This window comes from Festucalex cinctus, chromosome 13 (genome assembly GCF_051991245.1).
Source record: "Festucalex cinctus isolate MCC-2025b chromosome 13, RoL_Fcin_1.0, whole genome shotgun sequence".
In the NCBI taxonomy this organism is placed as follows: Eukaryota; Metazoa; Chordata; class Actinopteri; order Syngnathiformes; family Syngnathidae; genus Festucalex; species Festucalex cinctus.
In genome coordinates this window covers 8,831,145-8,849,388 of record NC_135423.1, presented here as the reverse complement: position 1 = coordinate 8,849,388, position 18,244 = coordinate 8,831,145, and the positions used below count along the sequence as shown (strand labels likewise).

The 18,244-nt window shown below is 42.0% G+C and overlaps 1 protein-coding gene across 2 annotated transcripts in view; it reads right to left on the bottom strand.

Annotated features, from left to right (window-relative positions):
• The window catches only part of robo2 (roundabout, axon guidance receptor, homolog 2 (Drosophila)), a 366,592-nt gene that overhangs the window by 35,634 nt on the left and 312,714 nt on the right, over positions 1–18,244 (bottom strand). For both annotated transcript variants that reach the window (XM_077540592.1, XM_077540593.1), the window contains 7 exons: positions 16,341–16,512; positions 12,549–12,754; positions 10,895–10,976; positions 9,970–10,135; positions 8,872–9,038; positions 7,293–7,414; positions 4,207–4,438 (listed from right to left, as the gene is read on the bottom strand). In XM_077540592.1, coding sequence (XP_077396718.1) covers positions 4,207–4,438; positions 7,293–7,414; positions 8,872–9,038; positions 9,970–10,135; positions 10,895–10,976; positions 12,549–12,754; positions 16,341–16,512 — 1,147 coding nt within the window. The remainder of the gene's footprint in view (positions 1–4,206; positions 4,439–7,292; positions 7,415–8,871; positions 9,039–9,969; positions 10,136–10,894; positions 10,977–12,548; positions 12,755–16,340; positions 16,513–18,244) is intronic.

The following is an 18,244-nucleotide window of genomic DNA, read 5'->3' as shown; positions in this document are numbered from 1 at the left end:
GAATCTGATCAAACGGTCGCATTAAATCCAGGTGACGGAGCGTCGTGCGCCGGGCATCGCCGGCAATGTCGTTCAAAGTTAATGGTATGAATGATTTAGCGACTTATTATCATGCATATTTGTGCTAAACAATTCACATTTTTCATTAGAGCCCACCCTCAGAGGGGGCACTAATAGAGCCATTAGCCGCGTGATGTATGGCGGGCGCAAATGTGACCTCCTGTCTCTCGCGTCAGCGCCACCGCCGTGTTGGATAATGAAGAAATACAAACAAATCATGGCCGCATACACACGTGGGAAAATGAGTTAGATAAAATTGCTCATGAGATTCTTTGTGATAACTTGCACTAACCATCTTGCACAACAGAAATGAAAATAAATAATCGATAACGTTGACAAAATTCTACAGACGGCTCGGACACATGCGCCTGTGTAATGATTAACGTGATAGTTCCTCTCACCAGTTATTCTTGATAACGGACACATAACACAATAGAAATAAACAGAGCAACTAGAAATAATACATTATGTTAACAAAAGTCAACAGTATTCTGTTTTGGTTGAATTCAATTCTAATGATCCTAGAATTGAATCAGAAATCTTGCGCCACGACGTTCTTCACCCTGGCCTAGCCCACCAAACGTTCATAATCGAGAGTCACGTAACATTTGGAAGCATATTGCTACCAAAAACGGAAAAAATAATGTTTTAATGTTATAACTTAGATGAATGAGTGGTTAGCACGTCCGCCTCCCAGTTATGAGGACTCGGGTTCGAGTCTAAGCTCCGGCCTTCCTGGGTGGAGTTTGTATGTTCTCCCTGTGCCTGCGTGGGTCTTCTCCGGGTACTCCGGTCTCCTCCCACATTCCAAAAACATGCATGGCAGGTTAATTGGGCGCTCGGAATTGTCCCTAGTGTGAGTGTGGATGGTTGTTCGTCTCTGTGTGCCCTGCGATTGGCTGGCAACCAGTCCAGAGTGTACCCCGCCTACTGCCCAAAGCTAGCTGAGATAGGCTCCAGCACCCCCTGCGACCCTTGTGAGGAATGTGGTCAAGAAGATGGATGGATGGATGGATGGATGTCATAACTGTTACCTTATACCGTGATAAATTTCACATTTTAACCTGATAAATTGGATTTATGTATTTGGGAAAACAAATATCCTAATGTTACGTAAAATTTATCACATTATAACATGGAATTCATGAATTTATGTCATACTTTTTGTTTGGTGTGGCAGAAAGAGTCTTCCATAAGTTGTAGTCACTTAACAACTCCAGTAATGTGGGCGTATCCTGACATCAACGTTTGACGATCATTGCGAGGATTCGCTGTGACAAAGTGGGTGCGAGGGCCCAATTTAATCTGTGCTTGCTCTCCAAAGGGCCATCTTGGGAAATAAGAATCAGCGAGCCACGACTTCCATCCTTATAGAACAATAGAACGACTCTTCAGCCGTCCAAATCCACTCTGAGGGAAATCTGTAAGTGCACTAGCTAATGGTCAGCGCTAAGTTTTAATCACTCCCAAAACTTGACTTCTCCATCCATCTTGCCGGCGTCTCAGAGGAGCCCGGAGCTCGGACGGCCTATCAGCTCGGAGCAGGCTTGGCGGCGGGGGTGCGATGGGTTAGGACCGAAATAGAAAGCGGTCAATCACTCCGAGGGACCGAGATGCAGATAGAGCTAAAGCGGGAAGAGTTATCTCCGCTGGTCATAGCTTGGGACACGCAGGTTCCGGGGGCCTTGGGGGAGGCGGCTTGCAGTGTTTTCTCTTTGCTGTTTTGTTACGCGTTGACGACGGTTCCACTACAGCGGTCTGCACGCTGGCTGCTACCGGAGATACGGTCCCTTGGAGGAAGGGCAGGAAATAAATGGACCTGTCAGCCTGACGGGATGTGAACAACACACGCGAGCCTTCGTGTGGTGAGGCGAGATGGCCTTCGTCAACACAACAACCTTACAATCACTTTCACGTCTCTTCTAGGAGTTTTACGGATCATTTGAAGGCAACATGTAGAAGAAAAGTGTTTTAATGGCTTCTAATTGCAACGTGACAAGATTTCTCATTTGGCCACTTCAATTTGTGGACCTCAAGATCATCCCCTAAATGTCCACTAAACATCTCTGTGGTGATTTTCACAGCATGGAAAGAGTGAATGGTTGCAAATGCACCCATTCTATAAATAACATGTATTATTATTATTATTCTCATCATGCTCCTTAATCACTAGGTTTAGCAATGTGACAAGATTTCTCAAAAGCCTTTCGAAAATTTATTTTTCCAACGAATGATCGAATAATTGCTACAATGAGCTCAATAACTTCCGGTCCACTGCGTGCGTCTGCAACAAAAGGTCCGTGTAGAAACATGGACGGCGGCGCAAACATGGTTCTGGCTGAGCTTTGAGGCAGACAATTTTAGTTTTATATTTTTAAATTCTACTTTTTCCCCAGACCGAGGACTCTAAATACCGATTATGGTCAGATTGGACATATCAATCGGAGTACAATGCACCAAGAATTTGGAAAATTGGACCATGGGTTTCAGAGAAATTGAATTTTTTTTGGTTGTTGAAAAATAAATAAATAAATAATCATTTCTGGAGACTTTTTAGTGCATTATTGCCTATATAAAATATGCCCCAAAAAATTCTTTAAAATAGAGTAAAAAAAAGTTCAACCTGATTATTTCTCAAAATATCCCCTCGACACTCATTTCGTCTGCTACTCAGGGAACCACATCTCCAATTGGCTGACAAGTTCCAGTTAACAATCCCCACCAATAAGACTGTACATAAGGAAATTCGACGGCTCAAAATTACCGTTGACATCCCAATCGACCTCACTTGCCGTAAATAGCGTAAATTCAACGTTATTATTTGTGAGAGCAGTGACAGCAGTGAATTAGCTTACAGAGGGCAGAAACATACTTTATAAGATGATTGTATTGTAGAAGTTGATTCTATATCAAAGTCTGAAAAAAAAACCTTTACGTACGAGTCACCATAGAAAAAAAGACAAGGCACAAGCACAAGCCTGCAGCAAGTGAAGACTAATTGACGGCCGAGGGCACCGTGACTGATTCTGTTCAAGCACGACCGCAACAGTACAATTATATGAGAGAGTTTTCAGAACCGGGGCCAACAACATGTTTGGAAAGTCCCCTGCATGCAGTACACTACGCCACCTTGATGAAGACATATTTGACTAATTGTCTGCAAATACCGCAACGCACCTCGAGGGGGTGATAGCAAGTTGCTCCCCAAGGAGCCATTTGGCTTCAGCAAAAAACTTTGCTCAAAACTCATTTGGGCTGCAGAAAACTTCATTATTTCTAAGCCAAATCCCTCTGGAGAGGTTTAAATTGAGCGTAAAATTGAGAGTTTCACCTTCTGCTGAGGCTAAGGAAGTTAGCGTTTACTTCTTTATTGCCAGAGGACTTGACAGCTTGACTTTCTAGAAGAAGTCGCAAGTTGTTTTTTTTTTTTTTTTACCCCTCCCACCCCCCCGCCTTGAAATAATCATTAAACTTTGAATTCATTCTCCACCCTTATTAGATGACAGAACAAAAAAGTTGGCCTTCCGTTTAGTACAGTGGTGCCAAAAACAATGGCCCGGGGGTCATTTGTGGCCCACCATCCAATTTTAAGCAGCACGTGGCTAACGCTTTAAAAAAAAAAAAAAAAAAAAAAAAAAAAAAAAAAAAAAGTTTATATACTGGAGATATTTTCAAAATATACAAATTTAATAGGTCTGAAAATTATATAATTGGAATGGTAGAAGTACAATGAGTTTATGTAAACTTAATTTCACAAATCAATTTCCGGTGTGGGTCATAAGAATAAGTCGGCGGTGCTCAGACTTGTTTTTGTGAGCCAGGCTGCTCCGTGGCCTTGTCAAAGCTTGTCCGAATCAAACGCGGCCATCATCTTCACATGACAGAGTGTGTGCGTGCTCCAATCACACTTCAGGCCCGCGCCTGCCGGGTGATGGATTAGCAGTCAGGATGCACAAACGCCCCACACAAAGTCGTAAACTACTCCCTGGAAAAAAAAAAAAAAAAAAAAAAAAAAAAGGCACAGCGGGCAAAAAAAACAAACACGTATTTCGTCTCAGCATCCGAGAGATATGACAAACGGCAGCCTGGGGTGGTCATGAGTCAGCCGTCACGTCGCGCAACAAAACGCATCGCTCTCGGCCGTACCTTCCTCGGTGGTCCGCGCCGTCTTGGATTCGCTGTCCATGCCTTGGAACTCGTTGAAGTAAGGCCGAGCCTTGATCTCGTACACGATGCCCTTCTTGAGAGACGACAGGACCGCGCCGCGCTCCGATGGGACCTTCACGTCCTGCGTCTGCCAGTGTCCTGGCGAAGGCAGCCCTGACGTCTGCCTGTACAGAACTCTGTAGCCCTGGATGAATTGGGACTGGCGATCCACCTGAAAGTACCGTGAGAGATTAACTCTTTTACTGCCACACGTTATCAAAAAAAACAAAAAAACTTTAATATGATCATTCACATCATCCTTTAAAAAGTTAAGATTTCATCAGTTTTCGTCATGTTTCATTGTAATTTCATACACCGGCAGTCCATTGAAAAGAGATACAATGCTGCCATCTGCTGGCCATAGTTAGCTGACGTCATTTAACGTTTATGGCGGCATATATCGTGATTTTACGAATCGTTATAAAACGTTTTTGGCGGTCAAAGAGTTTAAGGGGATCATTTAATTCTTTAAAAAAAAAATAAAAAAATGAAATGAAAGGGGACAGAAAGAAGTAAAATTTGTGGTACCTGCCCCTGATCATAAAATAAAATAAAAATGGAAAAAAAATAAAATCACAATAATAATAATAATAATCAACACAAAATAAATGACATTAAGCAGTCAAGTTGCTGTTTTGGTAACAAACAAAATGATGCAAGAGCACTGCCTTGTGCTATATATAATTTTCCAGTAATTGAGTTTAATACATTTTTTAAAAATATGAATGGAATGAGATGATTTAGTTGTATGATCCAGATTATTCCACAAACTGACACCTTGAGTACATCGTTCTTTTTGTTTTGTTCTGTAGAAGAAAGAAGAAAACCCACTCGCAACACTCACAAAGACTCAGAAAGTGCATTTAGTTTTAGCTTGGGCGCCATGTTGTATGTGCCCCCACTGGTCAACCCGGCATTCTGATGAATATTGTGTTTGTGGAATATGAATTAAGAAGAAAAATCCATCTCGGGGGCGACCATTTTGCCACTTGCCATGGACTGAAAATGACATCACAGCGCCAGGCGGGCTCCGCCTGCGAATGTCACATGACCAAGCCCAGTAAACAGGTGAGCCATGACAGTCGTTACCTGAGCTCTTTGGCACTGTGATGTCATTGTCAGTTGTCAGCAATATGAATCAGAATTCCACGTGTATAGAACATATTGTAAAGATATTTTTTAACCTACCGTTTAAGACACCCAGAAACTGTTTGAAATTGTGGCTAAGAAACATTATATGCCCTTTGGAGTTGGACATATTAAAATAGGACTGTTTTTGTGGCCATGTACTCCCTTAGATTGCCTTCACGACACTTTAGAGGCCGTTACTAATTTAATGGGCACTTTTATCACCAGCTACATCTACGCTTAGCTTAATGAACGTTGTGACATTAACGTGCATCGCCCGTCTTACGACTTACCACCTCTTAGATATTCTATAACGCCACCTTGAAGGACGCAGGCGTGTATTCTAAATACCAACCGGCACCTACCAACTGGGAATGTCACAGCGATGATAATAGCAAATGGCTGCCATTAAATAAAGACATGAAGTCCCCCCCTAACCAAAAGAACTCCCCCTCTCTCAGTTTACCAGGGCAATGGCCACATCATTCATCGTAATGGCTTGTTAACAGTACAAGCAAAAGCCCAGCTTTCCAAACGACATATTAAACAGATGCTTTTTTTTTTTTTTCCCCCTCGCCAGAGTAAATCAGTGAAATGGCATCGGCTGACTTATTAATGGAATGATTTGGGAATATAAAAAATCTCGGAGCGGAGGTTGTCGCTGTTTACGGAAGGCGCAACACAGGCTGATTGACGAGGGGAGTCGTGTTTTGCGTTGATTGGACGTTGTCGCTAAAAAAAGAAAAAAAGAAAAAGAAAAAAAAAAGCCATCGTCTTAAATTAGCTCTGCAAGTCCCGAAGTGAGACTTATTACTCGGGTAAATAAACATGTCAGCAGGAAAACTGCTAATGTGGTGTGCGTTAGAAATGGAAGCACCCCCCCCCCCCCCCCCCCCTCCTCACACACACATCAATAATAGACACATGGGGGGGTGTGTGCATGTGTGTGCGTGTGTCGACCTGAGTGATTTATACAAATAATAAAAAAAAGAAAAAAGGGGGGAAAAAATCACGTTAAATGAGTTTGTAGCCGCTCGGTAATTTGTCACAGGCAGAAGAATGCGCTGATGCTGTGAAATGTACATTGCACATATGCTGAAGAAAGGAAGATAAATGCGTCATATCATAACAGGAAAAATACTGTTTGCTAAACACTTTATTACCATAAACATTCATTTCTGTCAGACTCAGAATGCGTCTTGCCTAATAAAAACAAGATGGATCAACAAGCAGATGTTTGTATATATTTCTATTTGCTTCTGCTGTAGCTTAAAAACATCATTTACCACTAGTTTATCTGCATTTACTTAAAGAAGCATTTTTCTGGCATTTTACTAAAAGTTGAGAAAAAAAATAGGCCCCAAAAGATACTAAATGTGAACTCAGAGAAAATGTTGTACTAAACTGGAAGCATTTTACTTTAAATAGCTGGAAACGGAAAATTTAGATTTGAAAGATCACATTTATTTTTGGCAGAATCTGAGAAAAATGCAGCAAAAGATATTCAGTCAAACCTCTGTGATTTATCACATGAGAATTCTGCACCATTTTGTACTAAAATGAATGAATTGAAATAGCTGAAAATAGATGATTTTGGATTACAAAAACAAACAAAAAACCACTGGGTAAGAAATGCTCGCAAACTACAAAATGTCACAACCTAACAACTTACTAAAATGAACGAATTGGAAACAGCTGACAAGTGACATTCTTGGATTACAAGAATTTAGTAATCACCATACAAGATACGCGACAAATATACTGTACTCAGAAGAGTATATTTCCACCAAGGCCGGCTTTCCGCAGTGACTTTAAAAGGTGAAAATGAACTCCTGTGTTTGTCCCGTCATCCCGATTGGAAGCAAAAATTCTGCCCGCATTTTGTGCTGTCAACTCACCGTCCACGTGACCTGGATAGCCGTGGGACTCAACACCACGGGGTTGTGCAGGCGAACGATGACCTCACCGAGCTCTTTCTGCACATGTCGGTGGTCCACGCCCTGAGCTGGGGGACTGATGTCTGCGGGCCGAGAGAGACCGAAAATACGGGTTGAAACGATTTACTGCTACGCATTGGCGCTTAAAGCTTAAACCCAACAAATCGCTAGTCACATTTTTGGCAACTCGTCTTCAAATCGGTCTGCTGCCCTACTATGCCGAAAAAATTTCATCGACACATCGACTTTGACTCCACATTCTTCATGTTATAGTCGAATACAAGAACTCTTTAAGGATTGAACCAAGCTAATCGATAATTCACTAGCTATGAATCGCCTTTTACACCCAAAAGTACCACAGGGAGCATTTCAGCACGTTCCTGTCATGGTGATTCCCACAATAGCGCAGCTAGCGGCTAACAATAACAAGCTGTGTCTTTATTTGGTATGCCTACAAATACGCCTGAAAGTTTTAGAATTAGACAACCTCATCTGTTTAAAATTTAGATTATTCAAGTGAAGGAGAATAGTCATAAACATCTGTCAAACTGTTACATTTGTTTCGTTGCTACTCCCAAAATATTCATAGACAATGCATGTTTAATCATTAACTTAAAAAAAAGTCAATATATTAAAAAACAACAACACATTTTTATGCGTATACACATGTAGCAAAAACAATTTTCCGCAATCAGCAATATTTATTATTATTATTTTTATTCAAACATTTAGGATATTTTGAGGGATTTTCAAACTACAAAACGGGACAATCTGACCCATAACATGGCAAAAGTAAGTTTTGATAAAAAAAAAAAAAAAAAAAAGTCATCGAATGACTTGCAGGCACCCAAAGGGACCAGACTGCTAAAAAATATGAAGAAAAAAAAATGCAGTACCTGCACCACCAAGTTGAACGGACACGATGACATTTTCAAGTTCGACTATTATTCAACGCTCTTTAATTTACAGGCAACAGAAAAAAAAAAAAAACATCAGTGAAGAAGATTATTCTTCAAAAGTCACAAATCATATCCAAAGCAATCCAGCAAGATGGGTCAAACACGATAAAAAATAAAAATAAAAAAAAATGCCAGTGTCAATAAACATGTCTATATATCACTCGGATGCTTCTACCTGCACGAGGATGAAATTAAAATGGACTCATCTTTTTATGAAGCGCACGCACTCGCCTTGACGGTATTTAGCCGAAAGGCTGATTATCATATCAATGTAATCAGGAGACTGAGGCCCGACCGCCACTGTAATAAAATCTCCAACGAGCCGGCAGGCAGTCATTTCTGCCCGTTATATTCATTAACATAGCGGCGATGGCGCTAACTCAGTTAGGCCGTCCAAGAGTAGACATGCTTACTTTCCATAATTGCTTAAGTGTAGGCCGTAATGAAGCCGGGCTGAGATGGAGGAGTTTGACCTCTGGAAAAGTTCTGCCGTATTTCAGTGCAAAGAGGATGATGATCAGTGTCGTACTTTGAAGGGCGGGGCTGGACATTGACCTTAAAATAACACTCTAACAACGCACCTTGTGTTCTGACAGGCTCCGACATGGGACTGGGGTCGCTCACGCCCTGGCCGTTGACCGCTCGGACCATGAACAGGTAGATGGTGTTGGGCCGAAGACCCTTGACGGTGAACTGGGTGGTCTTCACGTGATCCGCGACCGTTTGCCAGCTGTTGCTCACCGACTGGCTGCGAGGGGAAACAACAAGTGTGGAAATATTTTTTAAGATAATAGTTTTCCTCATACTGGAATCCAAACATTTACTGCCATTGACGAATATATTCGTCAAGTACGTTTTTCAAGGGGTTGGCATGTAAGAGGGTCTCACGCAGCTAAGATTGTGCAATTTAGCTTTGTAAACCACTGGAAATACTACAAGATATTCCCATATCACTTTGGATTTAAAGGCAGCACAGCTTGTGTGTAGAAGATAAAATAAAGATTTGGTGGTGAATTTGGGTTTTTCCCGGTTATTATGCGTGAGAAAAAGCAAGGAACACCACATTTCTTAGTTGTACATCTGTAAAGAAATTATTGCATGAGGTGTCCCAAAAGCAAAAAAATGTTAACATCAAAATCCCAGCTTAACACGCTGCTTTTTACAAAACAATCATTTCATCAGGTTTTCGGTAATAAATTGGTATTCTGGTGAAGCCAACAATAACCAAGATCAGAAAAAGGTACTTTTTTTTCTCTTCAAAAAAGAGATTCTACTCTTTCTTTTGTAAGTTTGGAGCTAATATTGTGTGGGTCTTGAGAGATCAGTCAAAATGCTGTAAAATAGCTGGCGACTCTGTTTTGAAAACAAGATGGTAGTGAATGAGATCAAGATGCCCACTTCTAAGTAAGAACATGATTTCAAGTGGAAAATACCCCAGAAAAATAAAGCTTATAAATGATGTACATCAACACAAATAAAAACAAACAAACAACAAATTCACCAAACTGTTCCAAAGCAATCCAGTTAGCCTAAAATGGCAAAAAAATTTCTGAGGTTAAAACTTTACCACTGAGATAAAACATTATAAAATACAATCATCTTTCCGGCGCATTTTACAAAACAATATTTGCATGATTTCTCTCGCGTAGCTTCTGCGTAAAGCGTATCGTGACACAAACCTGAAGGCCTCGATGACAAAGGAGCTGACGGGCGACGCGCCGACCAGCCCGGCCTGCCAGGATAGAGAAACGCTGTTCTTGGTGACGTCGGTGACTTGAGGCTTGGACGGCGGGCCTGGAAGCTCGTCGTCATCGTGGTTCTTTGTGAGCGTTACGCCGCCACCTTCTGCGGAACGTGAAACCAGAAAGACCTCAAAGGCTACATTTTGGAGATTGGGATTAGTGGTAGTGGTTGGGCTGCAGTTGCGTTTATGTTGTGTACCGTATTTTCCGCACTATAAGGCGCACCTTCAATGAATGACATATTTAAAAAATTTTCCATATAAAAGGCACTACAGTAGAGGCTGGGGTTACGTTATGCATCCATTAGATGGTGCTGCGCTAAAGGGAATGTCAACAAAACAGTCAGATCGGTCAGTCAAACTTTATTAATAGATTACAAACCAGCTTTCTGACAACTCCATTCACTCCCAAAATGAATTAACAGCTGTTTTATTATTTTCTCTGAGGTAAAGTATTAGTATTAGCTAGCGATCCAAGATGGCGGGATCTTCTGCGCATGTGCGTCACCGATCTTGCAGGGTCACCGATAGCGTCTTGACAGCGAGACCTGTTGCGGCTCAATATTGATCCATATATATGGTGCACTGGATTATAACGCGCATGGTCAGCTTTTGAAAAAATTGAAGGCTTTTAGGTGCGCCTTAGAGTGCGGAAAATAGTTTTGGGGTTAGGATTAGAGAATTTTTCCCAAAACACGGGTAAACAGCTTCTCTTCTGAACTCAAGCTAGATTAGGGCTGAGCTTGATGTTAGCGATTAGCCCAAAACAGAGACAAACATCTACATTTTTTAACTATGGCTACCATGTCGTGTAGAATCTGAGAAAAATTGAAAATCCACACGGTCATAAAGCCGCCATGTACCTTTGACTTCAAGGAAAGCGCTCCATGACGTCTCTCCACTGGAGCTGGTGGCCACGCACGTGTAGATCCCTGAGTCGGACAGCTTCAACACAATAACAGAAAACAATTTCAAATCAAATTCACGTTCCGTGTCCAAGCCTTCATGCAACACAAATGTGCAGCCCTTTACAGAAATACGAACAGAATCACTCGCTTCCCAGCGCCGTAAAAGTCGCCGCCAGCGCTTTTACGAGCTAACTTGGCCGACCGAGTGCTGACGCTAATTTCCTAATGAATTTCATTTCCTACTCAGCACCCTTCCTTCACTTCAGCGCCGTCCCGCCGACCACAACAAAGCTAATTCGTTTAGGGCGGGCCACACGAGCCCCCTGGACCGACGACAGCTGGCTCGTCCGTCCGTCCAGCCATCCGTCCGTCCCCTTTCACTGCTTTGCTTAGCTTGTGTGTGTTCTTTCCATTTATTCAATAACATGTCAGCGATCGTCAGCTCTGTCAAGCGTAATAGAAATTCCACCGAGGTCTCAGAGTGGGGAAAGGAAGATGCGAGTGCTTTAAATTTAATCTACTCTCAATGTGCGTGCGCGTGGACATGCATGCGTGTGTGTCGGGGTGTGCATGACATGTTTCTGTGTATTCTCCAGCTGGAGGCCATCCAAGCCCGTGGTGCCGAGTCCTGTTAGAGCTGTCGGGACACTCAGTAATACCATCAAACTATTAAGGAAAAAAATCAATGTAGCCTATTCATCTCTTTAAGATTTCTTCCTGTCAATCAACCTGATGGATTTTGTGTGTGCGTATGTGTGTAGCTGTTATGTACAGGCCATAACATTAGGCACACATTCAGTTTTTTGTATTTCAAATAAGATTTATTTTTTTTGTTAAGAATTATACTAAAATGTATTTTATATTACTAGATTATTAATATATATATATTTTTTTTTTAATTATTTTTTAAAATATGTATAATACAAAGTTAATTTTAAGAAATTGCTATTATTTTTAATCTACTGTCTGTAGCTGTACCTATTAAAAAGGCCTACCTATGAAAAAAATACATTAATTAAGACATTTATAATTGGATTTCTGACTAAAGTTCTGCTTGAATAATTTCTTTAAAATAATTGCAATTATTTGACATGTTTTCCTATTTGCACCAGTCTGGATTTTTTTCCCCCAATAATTTTTTTCTATTAGTTTGAACCGATTTTGTGTTTACTTTTGCAGGCAGAAATAAATAATGACATTATTTTTTTTAAATCAATGATGTTGATTATTATCAATAATCTTATATTTATATTATTATTATTATTATTATTATTATTGATTAATTATTTTAAAATTATTCAATTATCTAATGATTAATTAAATTAAAGTTTTGTGATAATTAAAACATGTTTTGTTGTTTTAACTTTGGAAATCTACGTAATAAAAAAAGAAAAACAATCTGTGGTAAAATTTATAGTTACACACAATACATTATTGTGAAGATTTTTTTTACTATTATTGAAATGCACTGAAAAAAATGAACAATAATGAAATTCTCTCTCTCTCTCTCAATCAATCAATCAATCAATCAATCAATCAATCACTCACTCACTCACTCACTCACTCACTCACTCACTCACTCACTCACTCACTCACTCACTCACTCTACCTTGATGTTTGTGATCTGCAGGCTGCCAAGTTCCTGCAGGGACATGCGCGGGTCTTTCCCCAGCAGACTGACGCCATCTTTGAGCCAGCTGACGGAGGGGATGGGGTCGCCCGCCGCTTGGCACTTGAGCAGAGCTACGCTGTCCACGCCCAACGTCTGGTTGGAGGGCCCCTGCCGGATGATGGGCGGCGGTCTGTCCGACAGGACTGCCACAAAACAAACCACAACATGAAGAGACTCCAGAATGCCAACGGTGGTCCTTTTGGACCTTAGCAACATCCCGGACAGCTGAGTGGCGGGATTCTGAGCACTCCCTGCCTTATTTTGAGACGAATGTGTTTGGCTGCAGGTTCTTGCCAAGTGACTGAATGTGGTTGGGAGAAAAAAAAACATCGTCAGGGCAGAAAAGGAGATCCAACACGCCAACTACAGGCTGAAGCATATTTCACTACAAACAGACTACACAGGTAATGAATCGTTGTAGTGGATTGAAGAAAGGGCCAAAAAGAGTGTTGGGGGCCGGGGGGAGGTATTCCTTCTATGAAAGAGTGGCGGTGTCGGGGTTTAACGGCGGCGCAGTGCAGCTGAATAATGCCGCGAGCCCCCTGGCAAACTGCAGAAGCCACATTAATTAGACACTATGGATTAATGACAGCAGACCTGCGGGGGATAATTAGCCAGACGACGACCTCTGTAACCTTTCAACACGTTATCACACCCTTCACTTTTTAGACCACGGTATAAGGTTTCCCAGTTATGGGAATTCCTTCAAATCCACTTCAGCTTTTAAGCCTGCTGCACACCCAGACAAAACACACATGTATTTCAAATCAACGTTCCACATTGAAATGATTACAAATGCCATTAAAAACCCCAAGTCACACTTGTAACACGCTTTTTAAAGGCACGGTCTTCCGTTTTCACTCAGGAAAATGCACTATATAAATACCCCTGAACTCCTTCACAATCTACACCTCTGGGCTTCTGTTAATGTGTGGTGGTGATTTATTTCCGGGGCCAGGCGAATTTGTCGGTTGCATGACGTTACTCCCGCGGCAACTTGACAGCACTCACGGATTATTTCCGTTTCACTCACTCACTCACTCACTCACTCACTCACTCACTCACTCACTCACTCACTCACTCACTCACTCACTCACTCACTCACTCACTCACATGTGTGAGTGAAAAAAAGGAAAAAAAATCTGTGCATGTTGTCAAGTTGCCGCGGGAGTGACGTCATGCAGCCGACAAATTCGCCTGGCCCCGTAAATAAATCACCACCACACATTAACAGAAGTCCAGAGGTGTAGATTGTGATTGTGTGATTGTGATTGTGAAAACGGAAAACCGTGCCTTTAATTAAGAAAAAAGGTTTTGCATAGTATTGAACTGTACAATAATAGAGTGCTGTAAAATAGTTCGTTTATAATTTGTTTCATTGAATGCTTTAATTCAACGGGCATTGTGTTGTTTCTTGCGATGTGTCTGTGTTAACCACCAGGGGGCAGTACTTGCAATTTTTTATATTGCAATTTTCATTAAAAAAATGACCAAGAGATGGTTCGTAACTTGAAAAATTCTTAAATGAAGTACTTGTTAAACAAATAGTACTTAATTTAGAATGTCAATTGTAAATGGAGCTAAAAAGCGAAGTGGGGGGAGTCTCAGTTTCAAAAGTGTATGAATGGAACTGTGAGGGCAAGAGCCAATCAAATATGTAGTTTACTTCGCCCATTTCCTCTCTTTGACAATTGCACCATGTTATATGTGGTTCAAATAAAATAAAATGCTATTTCCCGATAAGACCACCAGGGGCCACAATTTCATTATTGCAGCGAGTTGCCAGGTGAGCGAGGTTCAGGTGGCTGGCGCAGGTGAGTTACCGACTGTAATTTGTTCACGATTATCCATTTTGTCGTGTTTCTCGGCAAGCTTTAGGGAGAAATATGGAATGATTGCAGGATGTAAATCAAAAAAAGGAGGCGAGACACAGCTGCTTCTTTTCCAGACATACACTCCCGTTGGTGTTCACAAAGACCACCAGGCCGACACCAAGGCTGCGCAAGAATCGCTAAACGGCCCAGACGGGGATGCGGCCGTGCGTTTTGGGAATGCGGGTCCGCATTCCGAGCCTGATGGATGTGCTTACGGAATGCGGGAGGCCGCGCCGAAGGGGCCTTGGATTTCCGGATCAGGAATTTCTCATTACGGATCTCCTTGAACCTGGCGGACACGCCGTCAGTAAATCACGCAGCGGCCGCCGCGGCAACAGCAGGTGTGGCCCTGACCTCCCTCCCACCTTTACTGCCCGCTCTTCCTCTCGTACCGTGTCGCCGCGTACGTTGGTCTCTCTCGCCATCGCAGTCACTCAATCACAGAGTCTCTCAACCATCCAAGCCATCGTTAAACTTCAACTCAAGGACGGTGCTTTAGTTCCTTTTCAAAGCGGGAAAATGACAGACGTCGTACTCTGACTCGCTTTGACCAACTGCTACGGGTGTAATGAAACATTCTCAGAGGCACACTGACAACTTCCATGAATTTGCATTAATCTGTTCCCAGTTTAAAGTCTATTTTGTAGCATTTCTCTTGCACTGCATTCTGTTCATTGAAAATTACAACTAGTCAGCAGTTGCAAAAAACACATATATATTTTTTATCACATTCATAATTGCTAAAATGTGCTAGAGTGACTCCTTTGTTTTATGTCAAATAAAGCATGAAAAACAATGTTATTAAATCAATTGTATGTATATTTTTAATCCCCTTGAACATCGTATTTAATATATTTTAATGCCATTTAAGGCCTTAATTTTAGCTAAATCCATTTAATTACTTTTAATGCTTTTCAATGACCCATGCTCAGAAGTTGAGTACTGGTATATAAATAATATATATAAATAATATATAAGAATATATAAAGAAAATGATTTGAAAATGAAAGACCAGCTCAGTGGTCAAGTGGTAGAGTGTCCACCCTGAGACTGGGAGGTTGTGGGTTCAATCACCCGGCTGGGTCACACCAAAGACTACAAAAATAAACAACCATGGATTGCTGTTTTGCCCTGCGATTGGTTGGCAACCGGTCCAGGGGTGTCCCCCGCCTACTGCCCAGAGCCAGCTGAGATAGGCGCCAGCAGCCCCCGCGACCCTTGTGAGGAATAAGCGGTCAAGAAAATGGATGGATGGATGGATTTGAAAATGTGTGGTTCAATTAATTCTTTTCAAAAAACTGAAAGTACTGATTAAATATTTGAACCAATGGGAAGAAGAAAGTGTATAAAAATGGTCTAATTTTGTTGTCCTGACAATGGTGAACAATTTTGTGAGACCATTTTTGATATTGTAACGCTTCATGACTTCATTATTTGCGAGATGATGCATTTTATGTTGAAACTTTGCTGAAATCTGTTTTGTAAAAAATAAAAATAAAACAAATAAATAAATAAAATAAAAATAAAAAGCTTCACCCTATTAACTTTTTGATTGGCTAGTTTCCCAGGAAAAAAAAACTCAATCAATCAATCATTCAATGGATCAACTGAAATTAATAAGTATTAAATGATCATATCCTGAAAGTGTTGTGGGCTGCCAGGGAATCCGCAATGGGAACTCTCACGGTTCAACAAATTCTGCCTAGCAACAAAATTGCCACACAGCCAAAAGTAAGAATGAGCAATTTTGTTGACCTACAAGCTGCCTTACATTTGACGTCATTTGTAACGTTGCCTGGGGGGAATGTATTAACATCGCCGTTGGAATGAAAATCGGACTGAAACGGCGCCTTACCATCCGTGACCTCCAGCTGCGCCTTGGCCAGGATGCTGCCGGCGACGGTCAGCGCCTGGCAGATGTAGTAGCCGGCGTCGGCCCGCTGCACCGAGGCGATGGTGAGGGCGCCGCCGGGCGACACCGAGAAGCGGCTGTTGGGCTGCTGCGGCTGGTTGGGGAACAGCAAGTTCTGCGGGAAGGTGGACAAACGGCCCAATTAACATCAAGAAAACATCAAGATTAACTAAAAAATGAACGCAGTCACTTTGACACCCCTATTTTTTACATCTCTTTTCCCCAACTGACAGTCAGTTGGGTTACACCCGAGCCTGGTCGCTAGAACACCGACAGATTATGTTTTAAAGACACTTGTCTCCTTCGAATAACTTGCATTCAAACTTCCATTTGGGAGAACTATCTTCACTGGTGGAGAGCAAACACATTAGATGTAATTAATTACGACAAACTGCTTGAATGCAACAAATGAACAACCGAAACGATACATGTAACAAATTAGTACATGCCTCGCAGATGAGCGTTTAACACTTGCTTCTCTTCAAGAGGGAGAAGGTGGGAAAGAATCATCATTTTCTGTCACTCACTCTGATTAACGATGCTGAGTTAGGCTGTAAATAATTACCATCGCACCTCGGCGGAACTCGCCCGCCTCCACCAAAGTTCAACAGCAGCAGTGAGACACTCGCCAAAAAATGTTAATTCGCTTGTGAGTCAATGCCGGGGGTTTAGTGGTAAACATCACGGCAACTAGTGACGACAGGCGCCTCTTCCGAGGAGTCCTTTGACGCCCTGCAGGCTACATGCGAGTGTGTGTTTGAAGCGTATCCACAACTGAATCATATCAGCCGGCTCATCGACAAGCCCCGACTGGCTCCTAATTGGCGCTGTTGTCAAGTGTTGCAAGGATTCGCAGGTATTTGAATGGTTTAACTGCTCCAGTGAGAGAGGGGATCGTTCTTATCAGTGCGACGGGTCACGGGGAAAAGCGATTAGCGCTCCGCCACATGCTGCCGCCGGCTGCCGAAAAACCCCCCGCTGCATCGGGAGTAAAGATACTGATGAGGGATAGTCAACTGTGAAGATCTGTGTCAGAGAGAATCCAGTGGTTCTTAACCTTGGTGGAGGTATTGAATCCCACCGGTTTCCTATGCCCATCACTGAACTCTTGTATAATGAAAAATAAAATGTGACTTTTTCGCCCCAATTTTAAGACAAACGGTTACTGGTGAACAAAATGAACAGGGAGAGTAGCCTTTTCATGATACATTGCACACACAGATACAGTGAAAACAGCAGAGGCCCTAGAATTGAACCCTGTGGAACACCATACACTCTATGTGAATCCATATTGCACATATTCGTCCAAACACTTTCTTTTTTCGCCCGACATAGTATGAAGGGATTCCAGTAATATATAAATCACCACAACATACCATCACAACAACCACAAGTTGACTAATGAGTGCACCAAATGCTCTGCATAACAGATAGGCCAAGCAATGTAGCGTGATCACTTGCAGCCAATGATGGCCAAGCGTGGTGAAACATCACAAATCCTTTGTGTTTGACTTGACCTCCGCCAAACCCCTGAGATTGACTCATTGAATCCCTGGGGTTCCATCGAACCCAGGTTAAGAACCACTGGTTTCACATTATGTTCCCACAGTGTCGTTGGATTTCCATAGCATAGTCATTTTAGAAGCCCGATTCTCGGGCAACCTGTCAACCGACAGAAGCACAAGATCTACCAGTGTTGTGGCGCAGCAACAAAAAGCCCACATAGCGGCATACGGTATGAAATGGTTATTTTTAAAACTTTTGCACCAAACAGTACAGTTCAGTTCTATACGTCATGTATCCCACCCATTGTATATTATATTGCATTTCCATCCTGAAAGCTCCAA